General features: G+C 40.0%; 1 protein-coding gene across 1 annotated transcript in view; it reads right to left on the minus strand.

Moving 5' to 3' along the window:
* LOC149088686 (solute carrier family 12 member 2-like) overlaps positions 1-16063 on the minus strand; it is a 104939-nt gene that overhangs the window by 44712 nt on the left and 44164 nt on the right. Inside the window, exon 2 of the mRNA XM_089248933.1 lies at positions 5504-5590. Within this exon, the coding sequence (XP_089105059.1) occupies positions 5504-5590 (87 nt within the window). The remainder of the gene's footprint in view (positions 1-5503; positions 5591-16063) is intronic.

Raw genomic sequence — 16063 nt, forward strand, 5'->3', positions numbered from 1 at the left:
TTAGCTGTATGTTGGAAGTGATTCGCCTGAGATGGTATTTCACGGCTTTCACTCCAGCTTCCCAAAGACCTCCCATGTGAGGAGATGCTGGAGGATTGAAATGCCAGTTTACTCCGACATCGGTGAGATGACTGGAAACACGTTCGTTATGAGTGCGAGATGAAAATAGACGAGCAAACTCTCTCAGCACCTTGTCAGCTTTCACGAAGTTAGTTCCACAGTCACCGTATATATCACTCGGCTTTCCTCTCCTGGAAATGAATTTCAGAGTGGCGATGAATGCCTCTGTTGACAAGTCACTTACAACTTCACAATGCACAGCTTTGGTTGAGAAGCATACGAAAAGTGCCAGGTATGCCTTGCATGGTTTTGCTCGAGATGCCTTTGACATCCTGATGGTGAAAGGTCCTGCATAATCGACAGCACAGTGAAGAAATGCTCGAGATGGTGTTACTCTCGCAACCGGTAGATCGCCCATGATTTGAGGAGCTGTTGCGCCACGATAGCGAACACAGGTTATGCATTTTCTCACAAATTGCCGGATGACACTTCTTCCAGAAACAATCCAGAATTGCTGTTGGATGCAAGACTGGAGAAGTTGAGGTCTAGCATGCAAATGCATTGTATGATAATGCTGGATAATCAACTGAGTGAAATGATGCTCTTTTGGAAGAAGAATTGGATGTCGGTGACTTCCCAACCAATGTGCATGTCGCAATCTTCCGCCCACCCTGATAATTCCATCATCGGCGATGAATGGATTCAACCGAAGAATATTGCAGTTTGAAGGTAGCGTTCCTGATTTTCTCAACGAAGACAATTCTGATTTGAATTCTACTTCTTGAACTCTCCTGACCCATGTATATAATGCGTGTGTCAGCTCTTGAGTGGTAAGAAACCCTGTGCTCCTTTCAGGTGCAGCTAGTCTGCAGTTGTCTATGAATCTGAAGACATATGCCATGACTCGCTGAAGAGAAGTAAGTGAGGAAAACCTGTTGATAATTTCCATGTCATGTGCAATACCAACAAACACAGATTGGTTGCAAGAAATATTTTTCTTCTCTTCAGTCAAAACTTCATCCACGGAGCTGCACAACACAGGTTTGTCTGCTAGCTGACCTGGCTTGGAAAGGAACTCTGGACCATACCACCATAGGGTAAATGCCTTCAATTTGTTGGCCGGTATTCCTCGTGACGCACAATCAGCGGGATTGTTGATTCCATCAATGTGATTCCAATGACCCTCAGGGAGAAGCTCATGAATTTTTGTAACTCGATGAGCCACAAACGTCTTCCACCGGCTTGGATGTGAAGAGAACCAGGCGAGAACAATTGTAGAGTCAGTCCAGCACCATATGTCTGTGTTGACTAGACGTAGTGCATTGCATGTAAACTTGATGAGTCTTGCAAGCAGCACTGCTCCACAAAGTTCAAGTCGAGGCAAGGTTGTTGGCTTCACAGGGGCTACTCGTGTCTTTGCTGTTACTAGTTGAACCTTCGCAACTCCTTCACTGGAAACTGTTCGAATGTACACAACCGCAGAGTACGCCTTTTCCGATGCATCACTGAAACCGTGAATTTCTAACATATGTGGAGAGATTTGCATCATATGCCTTGGAATTTGAATGTCCTCCACTTGCTTCAAGTCTTCATAAAATACTGTCCATCGATTGTGAATGTTCTCTGGCAATTTCTCATCCCAAGACAGTTCAGCTTTCCACATTTCTTGTATTAGAATTTTCACATTGATTACAACAGGAGCCAGCCATCCAAGTGGGTCAAACACCTTGGAGATGTGTGATAGAACAGAGCGCTTGGTCCACTGTTGCATATTTACCGGTGGTGATTTTGAATTGAAAACAAATACATCATCCTTTGTCTTCCATAAAATGCCCAAAGTTTTGATGTCAGTCTCTATTTCGAACGTAGTACTTGTCGCACGAAAGTCATTCGGTAGCGATACAAGAACGTCTTCTTCATTTGATGCCCACTTTTTTATGACGAATCCACCGTTTTGAAGAAGTTTAATGATTTCCTGCTGAATGTGAATAGCTTCCTCGACTGAATCTGCTCCAGTGAGCAAATCGTCTAGATAAAAATCCTGCTTGACTATGGCAGAAGCTCTGGAAAACTCATCTTTTTCATCCTCAGCCAACTGCTGCAGGCACTTGGTAGCTAAGTAAGGTGCTGATGCAGTTCCGTATGTCACAGTCAGCAATTGATACTCCTTGATGAGTATATCTGGCGATTCCCTCCACAAGATTGTTTGGTACTTCGCGTCGTCCGGATGAACAAGTATCTGACGATACATTTTGACAATATCTGCTGTCATTGCGACCTTGTGAGTTTGGAAGCAGAGAAGAAGTGTGGCAATATCGTCTTGCAATGTTGGTCCAACCATCAGCTTATCATTCAGTGATAAACCCCATGATGATTTTGCTGAAGCATCAAAAACCACACGAAACTTGGCTTGATTTTCTGGCTTCATAACTGCGTGGTGAGGTAGGTAGTACTTGTCTTGATTGTCACTTGTCACCTCCAGCTGTTTCATGTGTCCCAGAGTCTCATACTGTAGCATGAACTCACGATACATTCTCTGAGCTTCTGGCTGGTGTCTCCAACGCCTTTCGTTTTGTAGAAGTCGTGTCTCAGCTACGTCTCTGGATGATGACAATTTTCCATCGATGTTCTTGAAAGGAAGCCTGACGATGAATCTTCCCGATGAATTACGTGTGTGGGTTGTGTCGAAGTGTTGTTCACATGGTTGCTCTTCGGCTGTCAACAATGAAGTTTGTGGGACTTCCTCCAATTCCCAGAACTTATTGAGATCGAAGCTTGTACTTTGTACGAGAAGTGTTGTTGAAACAGGTCTCGGTATGTCTGTGGTATGTACCTTTCCCGAGATGACCCAGCCAAACACTGTCTCGAGGGCATGAAGTGAACCATCATGAGATGCTACTCGTCCAGGCAACAACAGTTTTCCAAAAACATCTGCACCCAATAGTACATCCACAGGACCAGTACGGAAACAATGTTTATCTGCTAGTTTCAGGTTTTTGAACTGTGTCAACCCCCTTGAAGAAATATTTGTTTGTGGCAAATTGCATGTTATTTTGGGCAACACAAAAGCATTAACCAGTTCAGTCGATTCGTTGTCACATGAAGATATGTTGAAATGAACCAGTCCTCTTACCTTGCCGAGCTTGGTTGACGATAGTCCAGAGAGATTCAAGTTGCAATTATGTCGTCGGAGATCTAGTGTTTGAACGCATGCCTCCCGGATGAAACTTGATTGGCTTCCGGAGTCGAGAAGTGCCCTGAATGTGTGAGCTTGACCCATTTTATCGAACCCTTTGACGATGGCCGTCGGCAAGATGACATAACTGGAAGTCGACGTCTTCCTTGTACGCGACAACTGTGATGAAAAGACTGAAGTCGTTTTGACAGTCGTTGTGGTATCGACATCCGCTTCATGCAGTAGCGTGTTGTGTGAACCGTTGCATTTTTTGCAGTGTCCTGCAGAGCAACTCCGAACCATATGTGATTATCGCAAACAGTTGAAACAAAGTCGAAGCTTTTCGACCGTTGCTTTTCTAGCTGAAACACTCTGGTCGAGGAATTTCGAACATCTGAAGATGGGGTGGTTTCCTTTGCAAACCACACATGTGCTAGAAACACCATGATTTATCAACACTGATTTTCGTGATTCGAATGAATTCGTCGGGTGACCTTGCGTCTTCGACTTGGCTGAACCTGATGATTTGCTTGTGCTGACAGCTGCAAGAGCGCGAGCCCGATTGTCGATGAATTCCCGCCACTCACTGAAAGTGAAAAGTTTCTTATCCCCCTGCGAATGAAGAGACCACTGGCGCAAAGATTCCGGATCCAGTTTCTTGGACAGGAAGTAGATCAGGATACTGTCCCAATGTTGCACCGGTTGCTGCAGCGATTGTAGAGCTTCCAGGAACTGATTTGTGGTATCTAGAAGCCGACGTAGGCATGTTGCTGACTCATGTGCGATGTTCGATTGCGAAAACAGCTTGTCCAGACTTGCCTGAACAATCTCAGTTTCGTTGTTGAACCGAACGTACAAAAGTGCCCATGCTTTGCCGTAATTGCTCCCTGCGAGCGGGATCGCGTGAATTACTTGAGCGGCGTTTCCCTTGACACATTGTTTCAAATATTGTAACTTTTGAATGTCACTTAAACTTTTATTTTGATCGATGGTCGTTGTGAACATATCGCGAAATGGCAACCAATCGTTAAGTTCGCCACTGAACGAAGGCAGTTCAATTTTCGGTAAGCGCACGGAACTAGCTTCTGAATTTACAGTACCTGATTGTTTCGTCCATCCCGATGCCTGGGCCATGCTGAAGCGAAGATCGTCGATCCGACTTGCCAAATCGTCGAATTCCGCTTCGTGGGCTTCCAGATGTTCATCCGTTGACAAGATGACGATTTCATCATGCAAGACGTTGAGCTCCGTCCACAGTTCTTTGGCTTGATCTTGATAGATTTCCAACTGATGCCGTGGGAGATCATCGCTGTTGAGCTTCGGCTTGACGATGTTGCAAAGCCGCGTGATCTTGCCTTTCACCGAATTTCGTTTCTTTACCAAAGATTCCATCTGAAGACCGCTGTCGCTGGTTGCGTTTTTCTTCCCGGGTTTCGGCACCATAAATGTTCACGATCTTGTGGCGTGATTTTCAGGATGGGTCTCTGGTAACTAGCGTCGAATATTCCGCTGAACGAACCATCGATAATTAAGGACGATTCAAGATGAAATTAACTGAATTTATTGAAACATGAGAGGGAAAACGATACATGAGCCGCCTTGTTGTCGGTTTTTTCGCGGTCATCATACTACTCCGTTGCGCGCGCAGCCATCAAGGCAACGGCTGCTCGCTAACGGTATGCTGCTGCCATCTAGAGGCGTCAACAGGCCTTGTCTATTTTCTCAACATTTCCGTTGCCGAGGTATGACAAAAGCGCGATGGCAAGTGAATTTTTACTGTGTTAAATTTTGGGATCTTAAGTAAAGTCTACACTGCCGCCCTTTACAACCTGCTGCAACCACACCCCTTCCACCCTTGCTTAAGCCACCCCCTGGATTAGACCATCAGGCTATAAGTTTGAGAGAGACCAAGTTAACAGACAATTTATAAATTTGAAGGAAAAAAGCCCTGAACCACAGCCTTTAAATGCCAAAATGTTAAATCATAGGACAAAAGGAGCCAAATAGAAGGAATTGTTATATATTTTGAGAATTATCCATTATAGGCTATAGGTTTAAAAATTTGTTTAAAAGATATTACACAAACTTATAAACTTAAATAACAAACTGGAAGTTTTTTTGGAAAAAATTAAGTGATAATATAAATTTAATTACCTTCAAAGCAGTTCGATGATAATTATAGTGCATACAAATGTAGGCAAATACAGAAGGGAGTATAAACATGCTATAAAATATAGAAGGAAGTATAAACATGCTATAATCACTTACCAATACTCCTTGTATCCATCCTAACTTAACTGAACCTTTTCGTATTCTTATTTCATCACCATGTTTGAATCGTTTTGAATACTGAGACTAGAAAAAAGAAGGGGAAAAAATCGATGTTAATATATATACATAGAAATTCTAATACAGGTACTCTGCATACCTAGACATGCCACATGCCAACATTGGCTTGAAGCTTGTCAGTGAGATGAATGTTCAGCCTTGCCATTGAAGGGAGGGGGGGGGGGGGGTACCCCCTAGGACAACAAAATCATAGAACAATAAAAATAGCTCAAAAATTTACTTTTTTTAATTTTAATTGAAAGTTAATTAAATACAGCACCTCATTGACACTGGAACCTAGAAGGCTCAGACCACATGACCCCCCCTCCCTCCCGAAGCAACTTTCCGAGACCGCCGAGTCCTTTAATAATAATTCATGAATATTCAATGCAATCCCAAACTGCATACACCCTTGTGGGCCACATATACGAACGTCTAGCAACCCCAGACATCCTAGTTTTTTTTCGTATCACAGCTCCTGCGGCACCGACAACGAAACATTCTTTCCGAACAAGTTTCGCGAGCTCGACTATGCACTATGCAAATGAAGCCGGGTCGTGACTTGCTGCGCCGAACTACCCAAAAACCTGCTTTTAGCCAACAGCGTGGAGAGGTTTTGACGGAAAACAGGTTTTTGCGATTTCAGGCATAGAATAGAGCGGCGGGTTTAGACCTTAGGGAAGGAATAATATAGAGAAAGCAAGTCTATATTCATTTCTTTCACGCAGCGCCCGCCAACATAACACCACGTGACTGCCGTTGGTGGAGTTGCAGTGGTTGGCTACTATCTCTAATTTGGCGACGCGTGTTATTTTCCTCCTCCTCTTTTCAGTTCGATAGTTTTTAGTTTTCTCAGAGGAGCTCTGCTGTAAACCTCCGAGAAATTGATAATTTTTTTAAATCACAATTTGAATTCAACGAGTTTGAAGTTGAGGCCTTGTGAAAGTTAAATAAAATATAAGCTTTATTTCCTTTTTTCTATCTTAGAAATTCAAATTTCTTGTGTTTTTTATTATATACTGGTTTTTGTTCATCAGGGGATCAGCTTTGAAAAACGAAATGCTTGCAAAAAAAAAAAAAAAATATTTGTTGTAATTTTCTTTTATAAATTGTTATAAACTTCTCAGGGTGGGAAGTGACAAAGTCCATTTCGGAGCAGCTTTGGAGCAGCAAAATTCAGGATTCGGAGCAGCAAATTGAGGATTCGGAGCAGATATTTATAAATTGGAGCAGCGAAATTAACAATATTTTTGTTAACCCTCACCCCCCTTTCAAAATAAAACAACTGCACTGTCTTTTGTTGTCAAACATCTTTTCATCAACTTGTTTTTTGTTTTTGGTGTTTCAGGCTTTTGACACCTTGTTTGAAAGAGCAGCTGTCATAAAATTTTTCGCACCAGTCTATTTAAGATGATTTATGCTTACTCAGGGCACTATTTGCTGTGTGGAACAGCAGACCTTCAAATGGGCTGAAAATTTTCTAGTCTTTATACACTGCTCAAAACAATTAGGGGAGCACATGGTTTTAACAAAATTACGCAAAGATGTATACCGATAAGTAACATAAAATGAATCATCCATAATTTAAAGCCTAACAGAAAACGGAAGAAGAAAACTTCATATGCAAATCAAAGTTCATGACGTCAAAAACCAGAAAAAGGAGATAAGGGCAGAAATCGGGATGTTGCAGAAACGTCTGTTTTACTGCCGTAACTGTGGAATTCGATTGCGCAGTATTTTTTTTTTGAGACAAGGTGACTTGAGGATGTCTCAACGACGTGATTTACCGGAATCCATGGCATGGCGTGTTATAGGCAGACTGGAATCCGGGCAAACACAACGTAGTGTCGCGGACGCTGTTGGAGTCGCCAGAAGTGTTGTTGCAAGGCTGTGGAATCGATTCCAAGAAACAGGAAATGTTAGACGTCGACCAGGGCAAGGTCGGCCACGCGCCACTACAGCAACTGATGACTGGTATATACGGTTAACAGCCCGTCGAAACAGAACAGAGAATGCTACGCAGCTGCAAAGACGGTTGTTCTTCTCTAAGGTTTAGACGCGGCTTTACAGATTGTCTGCTGCGCACTGACAAAACAGATCGGCTTCGAGTTTGTCATCTCTTGAACTCTCACATACGTATAGGAATTCATCGCTATAGTAAAGATAGATACAATTTTAAAAAAAAAGGAAAACACCGCAAGAAACAGAAATACCCGATTTTTTTAAACTGGTTTCCGTAGTATTGAGAGTGTCTCCAGCAGCTCCGTAGAAACTACGGGCAATCCGTAGTAGTTGGCAACTCTGCATATCAAAAATAATAATAATTGTTATGGAGGGTTTATAGTTATATATAGAGAGGCGCGTGACCAAATTTATGCTGCTGTTGATACCCTTTTTAAACCAATGATATCAGTACCACCAGACTTTTAAAGTATTTATTTTCAACGCGAAAAATATTATAATAATTTAGTTCAGGCAGGGCCGTCTTAAGAGCATCATGGGCCTCCGGGCCAATTGATTTTTCTGAGGCCCTACCTGACAAATTCTCGAAAAATTCAACTACTTCACATTTTTCTGAGGCCTCTTCTTCCCTTGAGGCCCGCTGGGCCCATGCGTTAAGACGGCACAGAGTTCTTGAGTTGTGAAACTTTTTCCATCCGCGGCACCCCTTTTCCCTAATCAACGCTTATTCTCGCTCCCCACAGAGCAGTTTAACTGAGAATCTCTTCGAAAAACCTTTGTCAAGGCCGCAGCACCTCTGACAAAGGTTGGCAAAGGGCGCCGCGACGCACAATTTGAGAACCCCTATAATTCAGTTAATAAAATTGGATCAAATGTTTCGCCCCTGTAGAAGGGTTTACTGCATCACACGTCTTTGTAATACACAGAAAGTAGCGATACCGTCAACTTTATCGACACTCTCTGTGATCTGTGGTCACAAATACCAATATTATAAGTGATTGATAACTTTTGATATATTGAACGCCTGCAGAAAGAAAAAAAAAAAACAGTTGAGTTTAAACATAAGGCGATATAAAAAAATATTGTGTTGCAGTAAGTCCAAAATCTCAAAAAAAATCTCGGTATAAAGAGACTTATGCCAGTAAAATACATTGTATCGACATTAGGATTAGACTGTTCCAAACAAGATTTTAAAACATTATCACAAAAAAGATTTGTATAAAGATTTTAAAAAGTATCTTTGTTGAGGGATTTATCGTTATACAGTGTCTTAGTAGCGAAGTTGCACCGTTCACACTGCACTGTCAGAATATCAATTATTAGCTGTTATATATACCCGCGGCTTCGCTCGCGTGGATTTGATAATCTGAAAATTACTTTACAATGGTACTTACAAAGTACTTACAATTACTCCATATAGCATTTGAACGTCTCATTAGTCCCTTCGGGAGGGGGGAGTTGAATTTTCAGAAATCCCATCTAAGTGGTATATATATATACATATTATAAAATATAATACTGACAAAATTTCATATTTATAGCTCCAGCGGTTTCTGCTCGGCCATGATCAGGAAGTAAGTCAGGACATGTTACTTTATATGCAAGAGATTAGTAATGATGATTTGACAGTTTCATTTATAGAAAGGTTGAGAGAGAAAAAACCGGCTTACCAGTTTAAGAATTACTGATAATAACATCAAATATTGTATTAACCATGCATCAGTATCCCATTTTATTTCAGATATTTTTCCAAATGTTTCAAATAAACAACTGAAAAAATCAGACAAATGTGTCCAAATTTTATTTAAAAATTTTTCCTATTAAACGTGGAATGGCAATACCACGACCTTCTGTTTCAATCTCTCTCTGAGCAGCACCAATTGAAACAAAAGACATCCCCAAACACAAAACTATAATGAAAATTATGGCCGAAAAACATCACGATAACATCATGTTTTTTGGTTTTTTTTCCATGATGACAAGGCTAGTGCCGTGTATCATTCAATACCGACGATAAGAAACAAGTTGTAATGAAGGGGAGAAACGTAGGAAACACGGTATTGTCTGATGAGAGGACTCAGTAATATTTTCTTCGGAGAGCATGTCATTAAAGACAGAGCAAACCAAGATTAGAAGCAAGCCGGGAAAATAAAGCAATTTTCCGCCTAATAATCAGAGCTTTGACATCTCTTCCGACAGACAGACCAAACGTGGGAAGAGGAAGCGATTTTTTTTTACCTTTTTTTTCCGCTTTCCTGCCCATTACAAATCATTGGATGCGACAGGCGCACACACGCAGCAGATTTTTCATTACAACCTCTACACCTAGATAGATCCCACTGGAAGTTAATGCTCACAGTTACAGTGAATTATTTTTCCTCAATTAAGTTCCAATTTTCCACGAGGGAAAACTTCGAGAATCGCAACGGGTCAAAACAGGATATCCTATTATAAAGAGAAAATTTAAAAAAACAGGAACTATAGCAACATACAGTGATTCGTATAAATTGTATTTCATTTATTTGAAAAGATGAAACAAGATAAAAGTAAAAAAAAAAGCTATTTTGAGAGAAATTTTCAAACATAAGAAATTCATACGTTTTTTTATAAATTCATCTCGAATTGTTTTTAAAGTCTTCCAAACAATGCGCCAAATGCTACTAGACCAGTGGTGGGCAGTATCATGATCAAAAATATTATGCGTGCCACACACTTCTACACATATAAATTTTTGTGTATGTTTGAAATTACTGCTCTCCGGCGGGAATGTTATGTATTTCAATTAAATCTCCCAGTGTCACAAAAACTTTAAATAAAATATGAAAATTTTGGGGTTTGTGCGTGTGTGTGGCGGAAATCCATCGTGGAACTCGTAGCATGCCGCACAACAGTTTGGCTACCTCTGATCTAGACTATGGAATTCAAACTGGGAAGGCTGACAGGGCTCTAGCCCGGAAGCCTAGAAGCCTCGCTCCAGGACGCGGGTGTTCTCACTTGAACAAATATGTTTGTCATTCATACTCCAGACAGGAAGTGTTTCAGACCAGTAAGAGCTCGGCTTGAGCTTTGATTTCCGAATTTGTAATTTGTGTGAGCTCGTTCCATGCTGCGAAATAATGTGCTAAAGCAGCCCCCAGCTCCAGTTGCACCTAGAGCTAGACCAATGGATTTCCAGGGAAAATCAACAGGATGCGTTTCAAAACAAAGTAGATACTCAAAAGAAATTACAGAAAATCTATACAGCCTCTCTAGCGAGCGAAGGAGTTGCTGGTATCTTCTGCGATAGATCAAGACAGGGGTTCTCAAACTTTTCCGCTCGGCCGGCTCCCTAGAGCTTTTTAACAAAAAATATTTCCGAAAAACCTTTGTCAGAGTCACCACTCCGTGGCGCACAGTTTGAGAACCCCTGGATCAAGGAATAATCGGATAAATAGTCGGTCTTTTAAAAAAAAAACACCGACCTGGATATCAAATAAGTTCGTCATTCAAAAAGTTTGTAAATAATATTAAGTGCAACGAGTGATCCCGTCGGAGAAAAAAATACTAAAGAAAAAAAAATTCTTTGGAATAACGATTAATCACATTTTATACAGTGTGTATCATGCAAAAAGAAAATACAAATTTTTATCTTTACACTGCAATTCGCATTCAATATGAATAAATTTTATGACAATTCAAGTAATCAACCGAAAGCGTTAAAGAATGGAAATCTAATGTTTTCACCGAAACGTCAAGAGTCCGAATCAAAACGTTCCAAAGATAGTCGCAATAGTTAATTGGAAAAGTACAGGCGCATTCGTAAAATCACCGTGATTATTGTTGGAATGACACGCACAGGCACGATATTTCACAAGTTCTTTCACACCACTAAACATGAGATTCAATTTATAGACAAAAAAGGGATCCTTTGTGATGGCACGTACAAAAGTAATCCCTCAAATGTTTTATTCTCATCTCTTTTTTTTCCCTGCAGGCCCCATCTTTCTTTATGGTATTCTTCATTATAAAGACAGGCGTTGAAAACGGAATGCAACAGTTTCTCGGAACATGTCACCGGCTTGATGTGAGAAGTAGGAGTAAAAAAAAAGATGAAGGGAAGAAAAACCATTAAATACGAGCCCATAAAATAGTAGGCATAGTTTTTTCATATACGAGAGAGAAAAAAAAAATCCCGCGTACATCAAGATTTTCTGTCTCCTATTCATTTCTATGAAAGAACAACAACCACACCGTCTAGAATATGAAGAAAAATATGGAAAGCCATTAGGTCGCCTTTTTTTCTTTTCTCCTATAGTTTCTTCAAGGGCAATCGAATTAGCAAAACAGAAACGAAAAAATACAAAAACGACTTCGCGCCGCACACTAATGCGTATGTCCATTATATTCCACGGGTTTTGCCACAACGTGATCCCGTGTCTATTTAAAGACACATGTGAAACTTCCGACGACTTTTCTCCGCCAACTTCCGAAAAGAAAAATTAATTTTTTTTTTACTAACTATCCTCATTTATCATTATTACTTTATACACGAAATCGCAAATCACGCTGCTATTAGTTACATTAAAAAATGACTGTCACGACGTAATATCTCCTCGGCGCCCTGAAATTCCGATTAGTATGGGGAGAAAAAAAACGAAAAAGTCATTAAAAGCGCGCATTTGAGCATCTACAATAATTACTCGTTCAACTAGTGGGACTGTAATCGTTTCACATAATAAAAATCCTAATGTTATGCTAATTTCAATAGGTTCCTTTATAAGGATGTTTATCACTTCCACCTTTTACCTTGTCTTTTTTTTTATGCCTTAGACACGGTTACCCCACGAAATTATTCAAATAAAACCCTTTCTTCAGCGTCAGTGATTGGCAAGAGGAATATACGACCGTAAAACAAAACCAAAAAAGAACTGGTGGCACACACTTTTCCAACAAATTTAGTAGTTGTTCTTCCAAGAAAGTGGGTGCATAATTCATGCAGGCGGAGAGAAATGAGCTCATAATTCATGGCTACTTCACTCGCAAAAACTCACGCGCATACTGTAAGCCTCTCTCCATAAAAATCAGCTGATGCGAGAGGTAACTTCCCACAACACGTGAAAGACCAGAAAGCCGTGTATGAAATTATGAATTAAAAACTCAACAGCAGTGAGAAAATTAAAATGTTAAGAAAAAACCGTACTTTTAATTATATCACACCTCACACGCAGACGTGCCGACTTTTGGAATCCAGAAATCCGGAAATTCTCCCGAGGAGGGGGGGGGGGTATCCCCTCCCCTCCGGCACTCAGACTCGATCAAAAATAAAAAAAATAAAAAAATAAAAATTCTAAATTTTTTTTTTTTTAATCAGTTAATAAAAAGTTCCATTCCGCCCCCAAGGAAGGTTCTACGTTGCCCCTGAGCAGAATGTAATTCCATGTCAGTCTTTTCATGCATAATAGAGAAATCACCTCTATATACTGTTCATAAAACATAAGTGTTTCCTTTCGTGGATACTATCAGTGAATGATAATCTTGGGTATATGAACTATTAAAAGCTTTATAGGTATAGCTTAAAGTTTTATATTTTCTTTCTGAACTCATATTTAATCAGAGGAAACGAAAAATTTCAAAATACAAAGCTGCTGACGAAAAAGCTTAAAAACTTGTGTTTACGGCACGGCTGTTAATCGAATATAATAACGATTATAGTGGAGTTTCGGCAACCACGGGCTTCACCCTGATAAATGATTGCCGATAAACGCTACATAAACAGTCACGTCTTTGCCAGTTGCTTAAATGCGGTCACCAAGACTTTTTTACGGATGCTCGATGGAAATGACCACGGCTGTCCTCTATGGGTGTTTTCCCTAACGACGACGGCAGTCATTGACGTCACGACGTGAAAACTCGCATAAAATCTAATTTTCTGCTAAAATCCGGAGAAACTTTAATAAATCCGGAGAGCAGGCGGAAGGATGCGAAATCCGGAGTGTTGGCAGGTCTGCTCATGTATTTTCTTCGCTCGAGAGATACACGTGTACCCCATTTTTAATGGTTTTTATCGATTCTTCGTTTAAGTTAAGACCTAAGGTACACATGCATACCTAACTCGAATGGTTCTAGTAAAGATATCGATCCTAATTATTTTTTTTTCCTTTTAAAGGGCATTTTGACATACAATAAACACAAATTAAATTATTTTTTTTTCAGTAGTCAGTCTTGGTTCAGGTGTGAAAAGGGTGTACAGGGTGATTAAAAGAAAAGGGGCAAAACTCGACGAGGTGGTAGTAGGTACTCACAAAACCAAATATTTATCGCCATAGTTTGTTTACCGGGTCGGAGATGAAACATAAAAGCATTAAAGGGCCCTTTATAGTTAAATGGATGAGGTAAAATTTTAAACACAAGAATCTATCACAAGTTACAATACGACGTTCATGACATGCAATAATAATAAAAAATAATTATAAGAATGCCAACCTAAATGCACGTCTCAGAGCGGCGACAGAGAGATTGGCGAACACTCTCGAACCAGATCTCCACCTCTTTCTTTCTCTCAAACTGAATAAACCTTTTATATGGTCGTGCATTTGGCGTTACGAAAATTTGCGCATAAGGGTTCTACTTCCTCTTTTCGGGGATTTTTCGAAATTTGCATTCATGGTTGGCTCCTACAACAAAATCACAATTAAGAAAATTATCTAAAACCCACTCAGAATGACGCTTTCGAGCGAGTAAGCGTCCTGTAGTGGCTTTACGTTAAACTTACGGCTTGGCAAACTGGTGAATACTACCATGAAAAGTTTAGCTCATCTTTTTTGAATCACCTTGTGTGTTTTTAATATTTTATTGAAAAAAAATACAGGATATATCACAATATTGTACTCAAGGGATCGCTTGATCGTCCAGAGTATACAACATAATGTGTAGAATACATTTTTATTATAAGTATATTTTACACAACACAGTTAAAACCCTTAATATTCCCCCCTTCATGTATACCCTTTGGTTTTGGAAGTTATAATCATTTTTTGACCTACAGTGTTCTGGTGTAGTCCACATACCATTCGACAAGATATAATAGTAATATGGATCCCCACTACATTTTTTTCTTTTTTTTTATGTCGCTGTCAATGAATTTTTGATCACAGATCAGATATTTCCCCGAATCATCGCAAACGAGTTGAAAAGCGACACCTCGAATATTTTTTGCCTTTATACCCATAAACACAGGGAAGAGAGGAGGGGAAAAAATGAATGTAAATCACAGCCTGCATTTCTGAAATGAAACGAATACTCCCGACTTCGATTTCGGCTCACCTCACACATTGACGTCTAAGCTTATTTCTGCCCTATTTTCCACAGCTTCAGCTAACACACCAGAAGGTTTCTGGCCCATATTACAAAACCATGCGAAAAAACACTGACATACACATCGAAGTCAGGGAACTTTCACACAGAATGAGACCCTCGGGCATCTCACGGGATTTCGAAACGCGACATCCATCATACATTTGTATTTATAATAAAGCATAAGCTTTTTCATATATTTCTTTTTTCTGAAAGAGTGCAAATTCTTCAGTAGTTTTGTAACACTTTCACTGTCATTAGGGGGAAGTGGGGGATTAAAGCATCAGGATAATCAAAAAAAAAAGAAAGAAAAACTCAAATATTGAGTGATTAGTTGCGTACGCTGCAAGTGAATTATTAATAGAAAAATTCATTCCAGAGAAAAGTGGTTCAAAAAAACGCCTCGAGACCCCCCAAAAACTGGAGCAAAAGTAATTGGCAATTGATCTAATTCTTGTGGCTATTTGAAATCGACGCATATTTTCCATGATTCATGGGTAGACCCAAAATCGAATAGACATACAAGCATATCAATCACGAAATAAGAAAAAACAAAAATTAGGAAGGTTAAGGGAAAGAGAGAGAAAAAAAAGAACGATGAATTACAAGAGCTGATTAAATTTTTATTTATTCCCAATTCATCACACATATGCATAAGTAAGATTCGCAATCCCCTCCCCCCCCCGATTGGGCCAAGCAAAGTGAATAATACACAATGCGAAATCTCAAAAAGAAATAAATTGATATTCAGAATATCGTGAGCGTGCGTGCATTCGTAAGAGAAGTAAAAGGGGTAAGAGGATGGTGGGCGATGATGGTGATAAATACTCTAGGAAACCAGATCATTAATATTTCTTCCGACTGAACACATATTACGGCTACTGCAATTTGCAAGCTCCGAAATAATGCATCTGGTAGTAGTAGTGGTAATGATGGAGTAACTGGTGACCCGGGGACGAAACTAGAACTGAACAACATGCCAATTACAGAATATTTAGCCACCAGGGAAAAATAATAATGTAATATATATATATGCGTAAAAACAAAACGAACAAGTAACGAAATATTCTCAACGAGAATTATGTGCAATAAATGGTTCTGATCCGGGTTCATAACATCTGATACGGAGATAGGCTCCATTGCCGCAACTTGATTCGTTGAGGGGGGGGGGGGAATAATCTATAACGAACAGCTGGTTCATCTCTG

The sequence above is a fragment of the Pholcus phalangioides genome, unplaced genomic scaffold (genome assembly GCF_987345545.1).
Source record: "Pholcus phalangioides strain wild (caught in Gottingen) unplaced genomic scaffold, Ppha-v1.0 ptg000003l_1, whole genome shotgun sequence".
Classification (NCBI taxonomy): Eukaryota; Metazoa; Arthropoda; class Arachnida; order Araneae; family Pholcidae; genus Pholcus; species Pholcus phalangioides.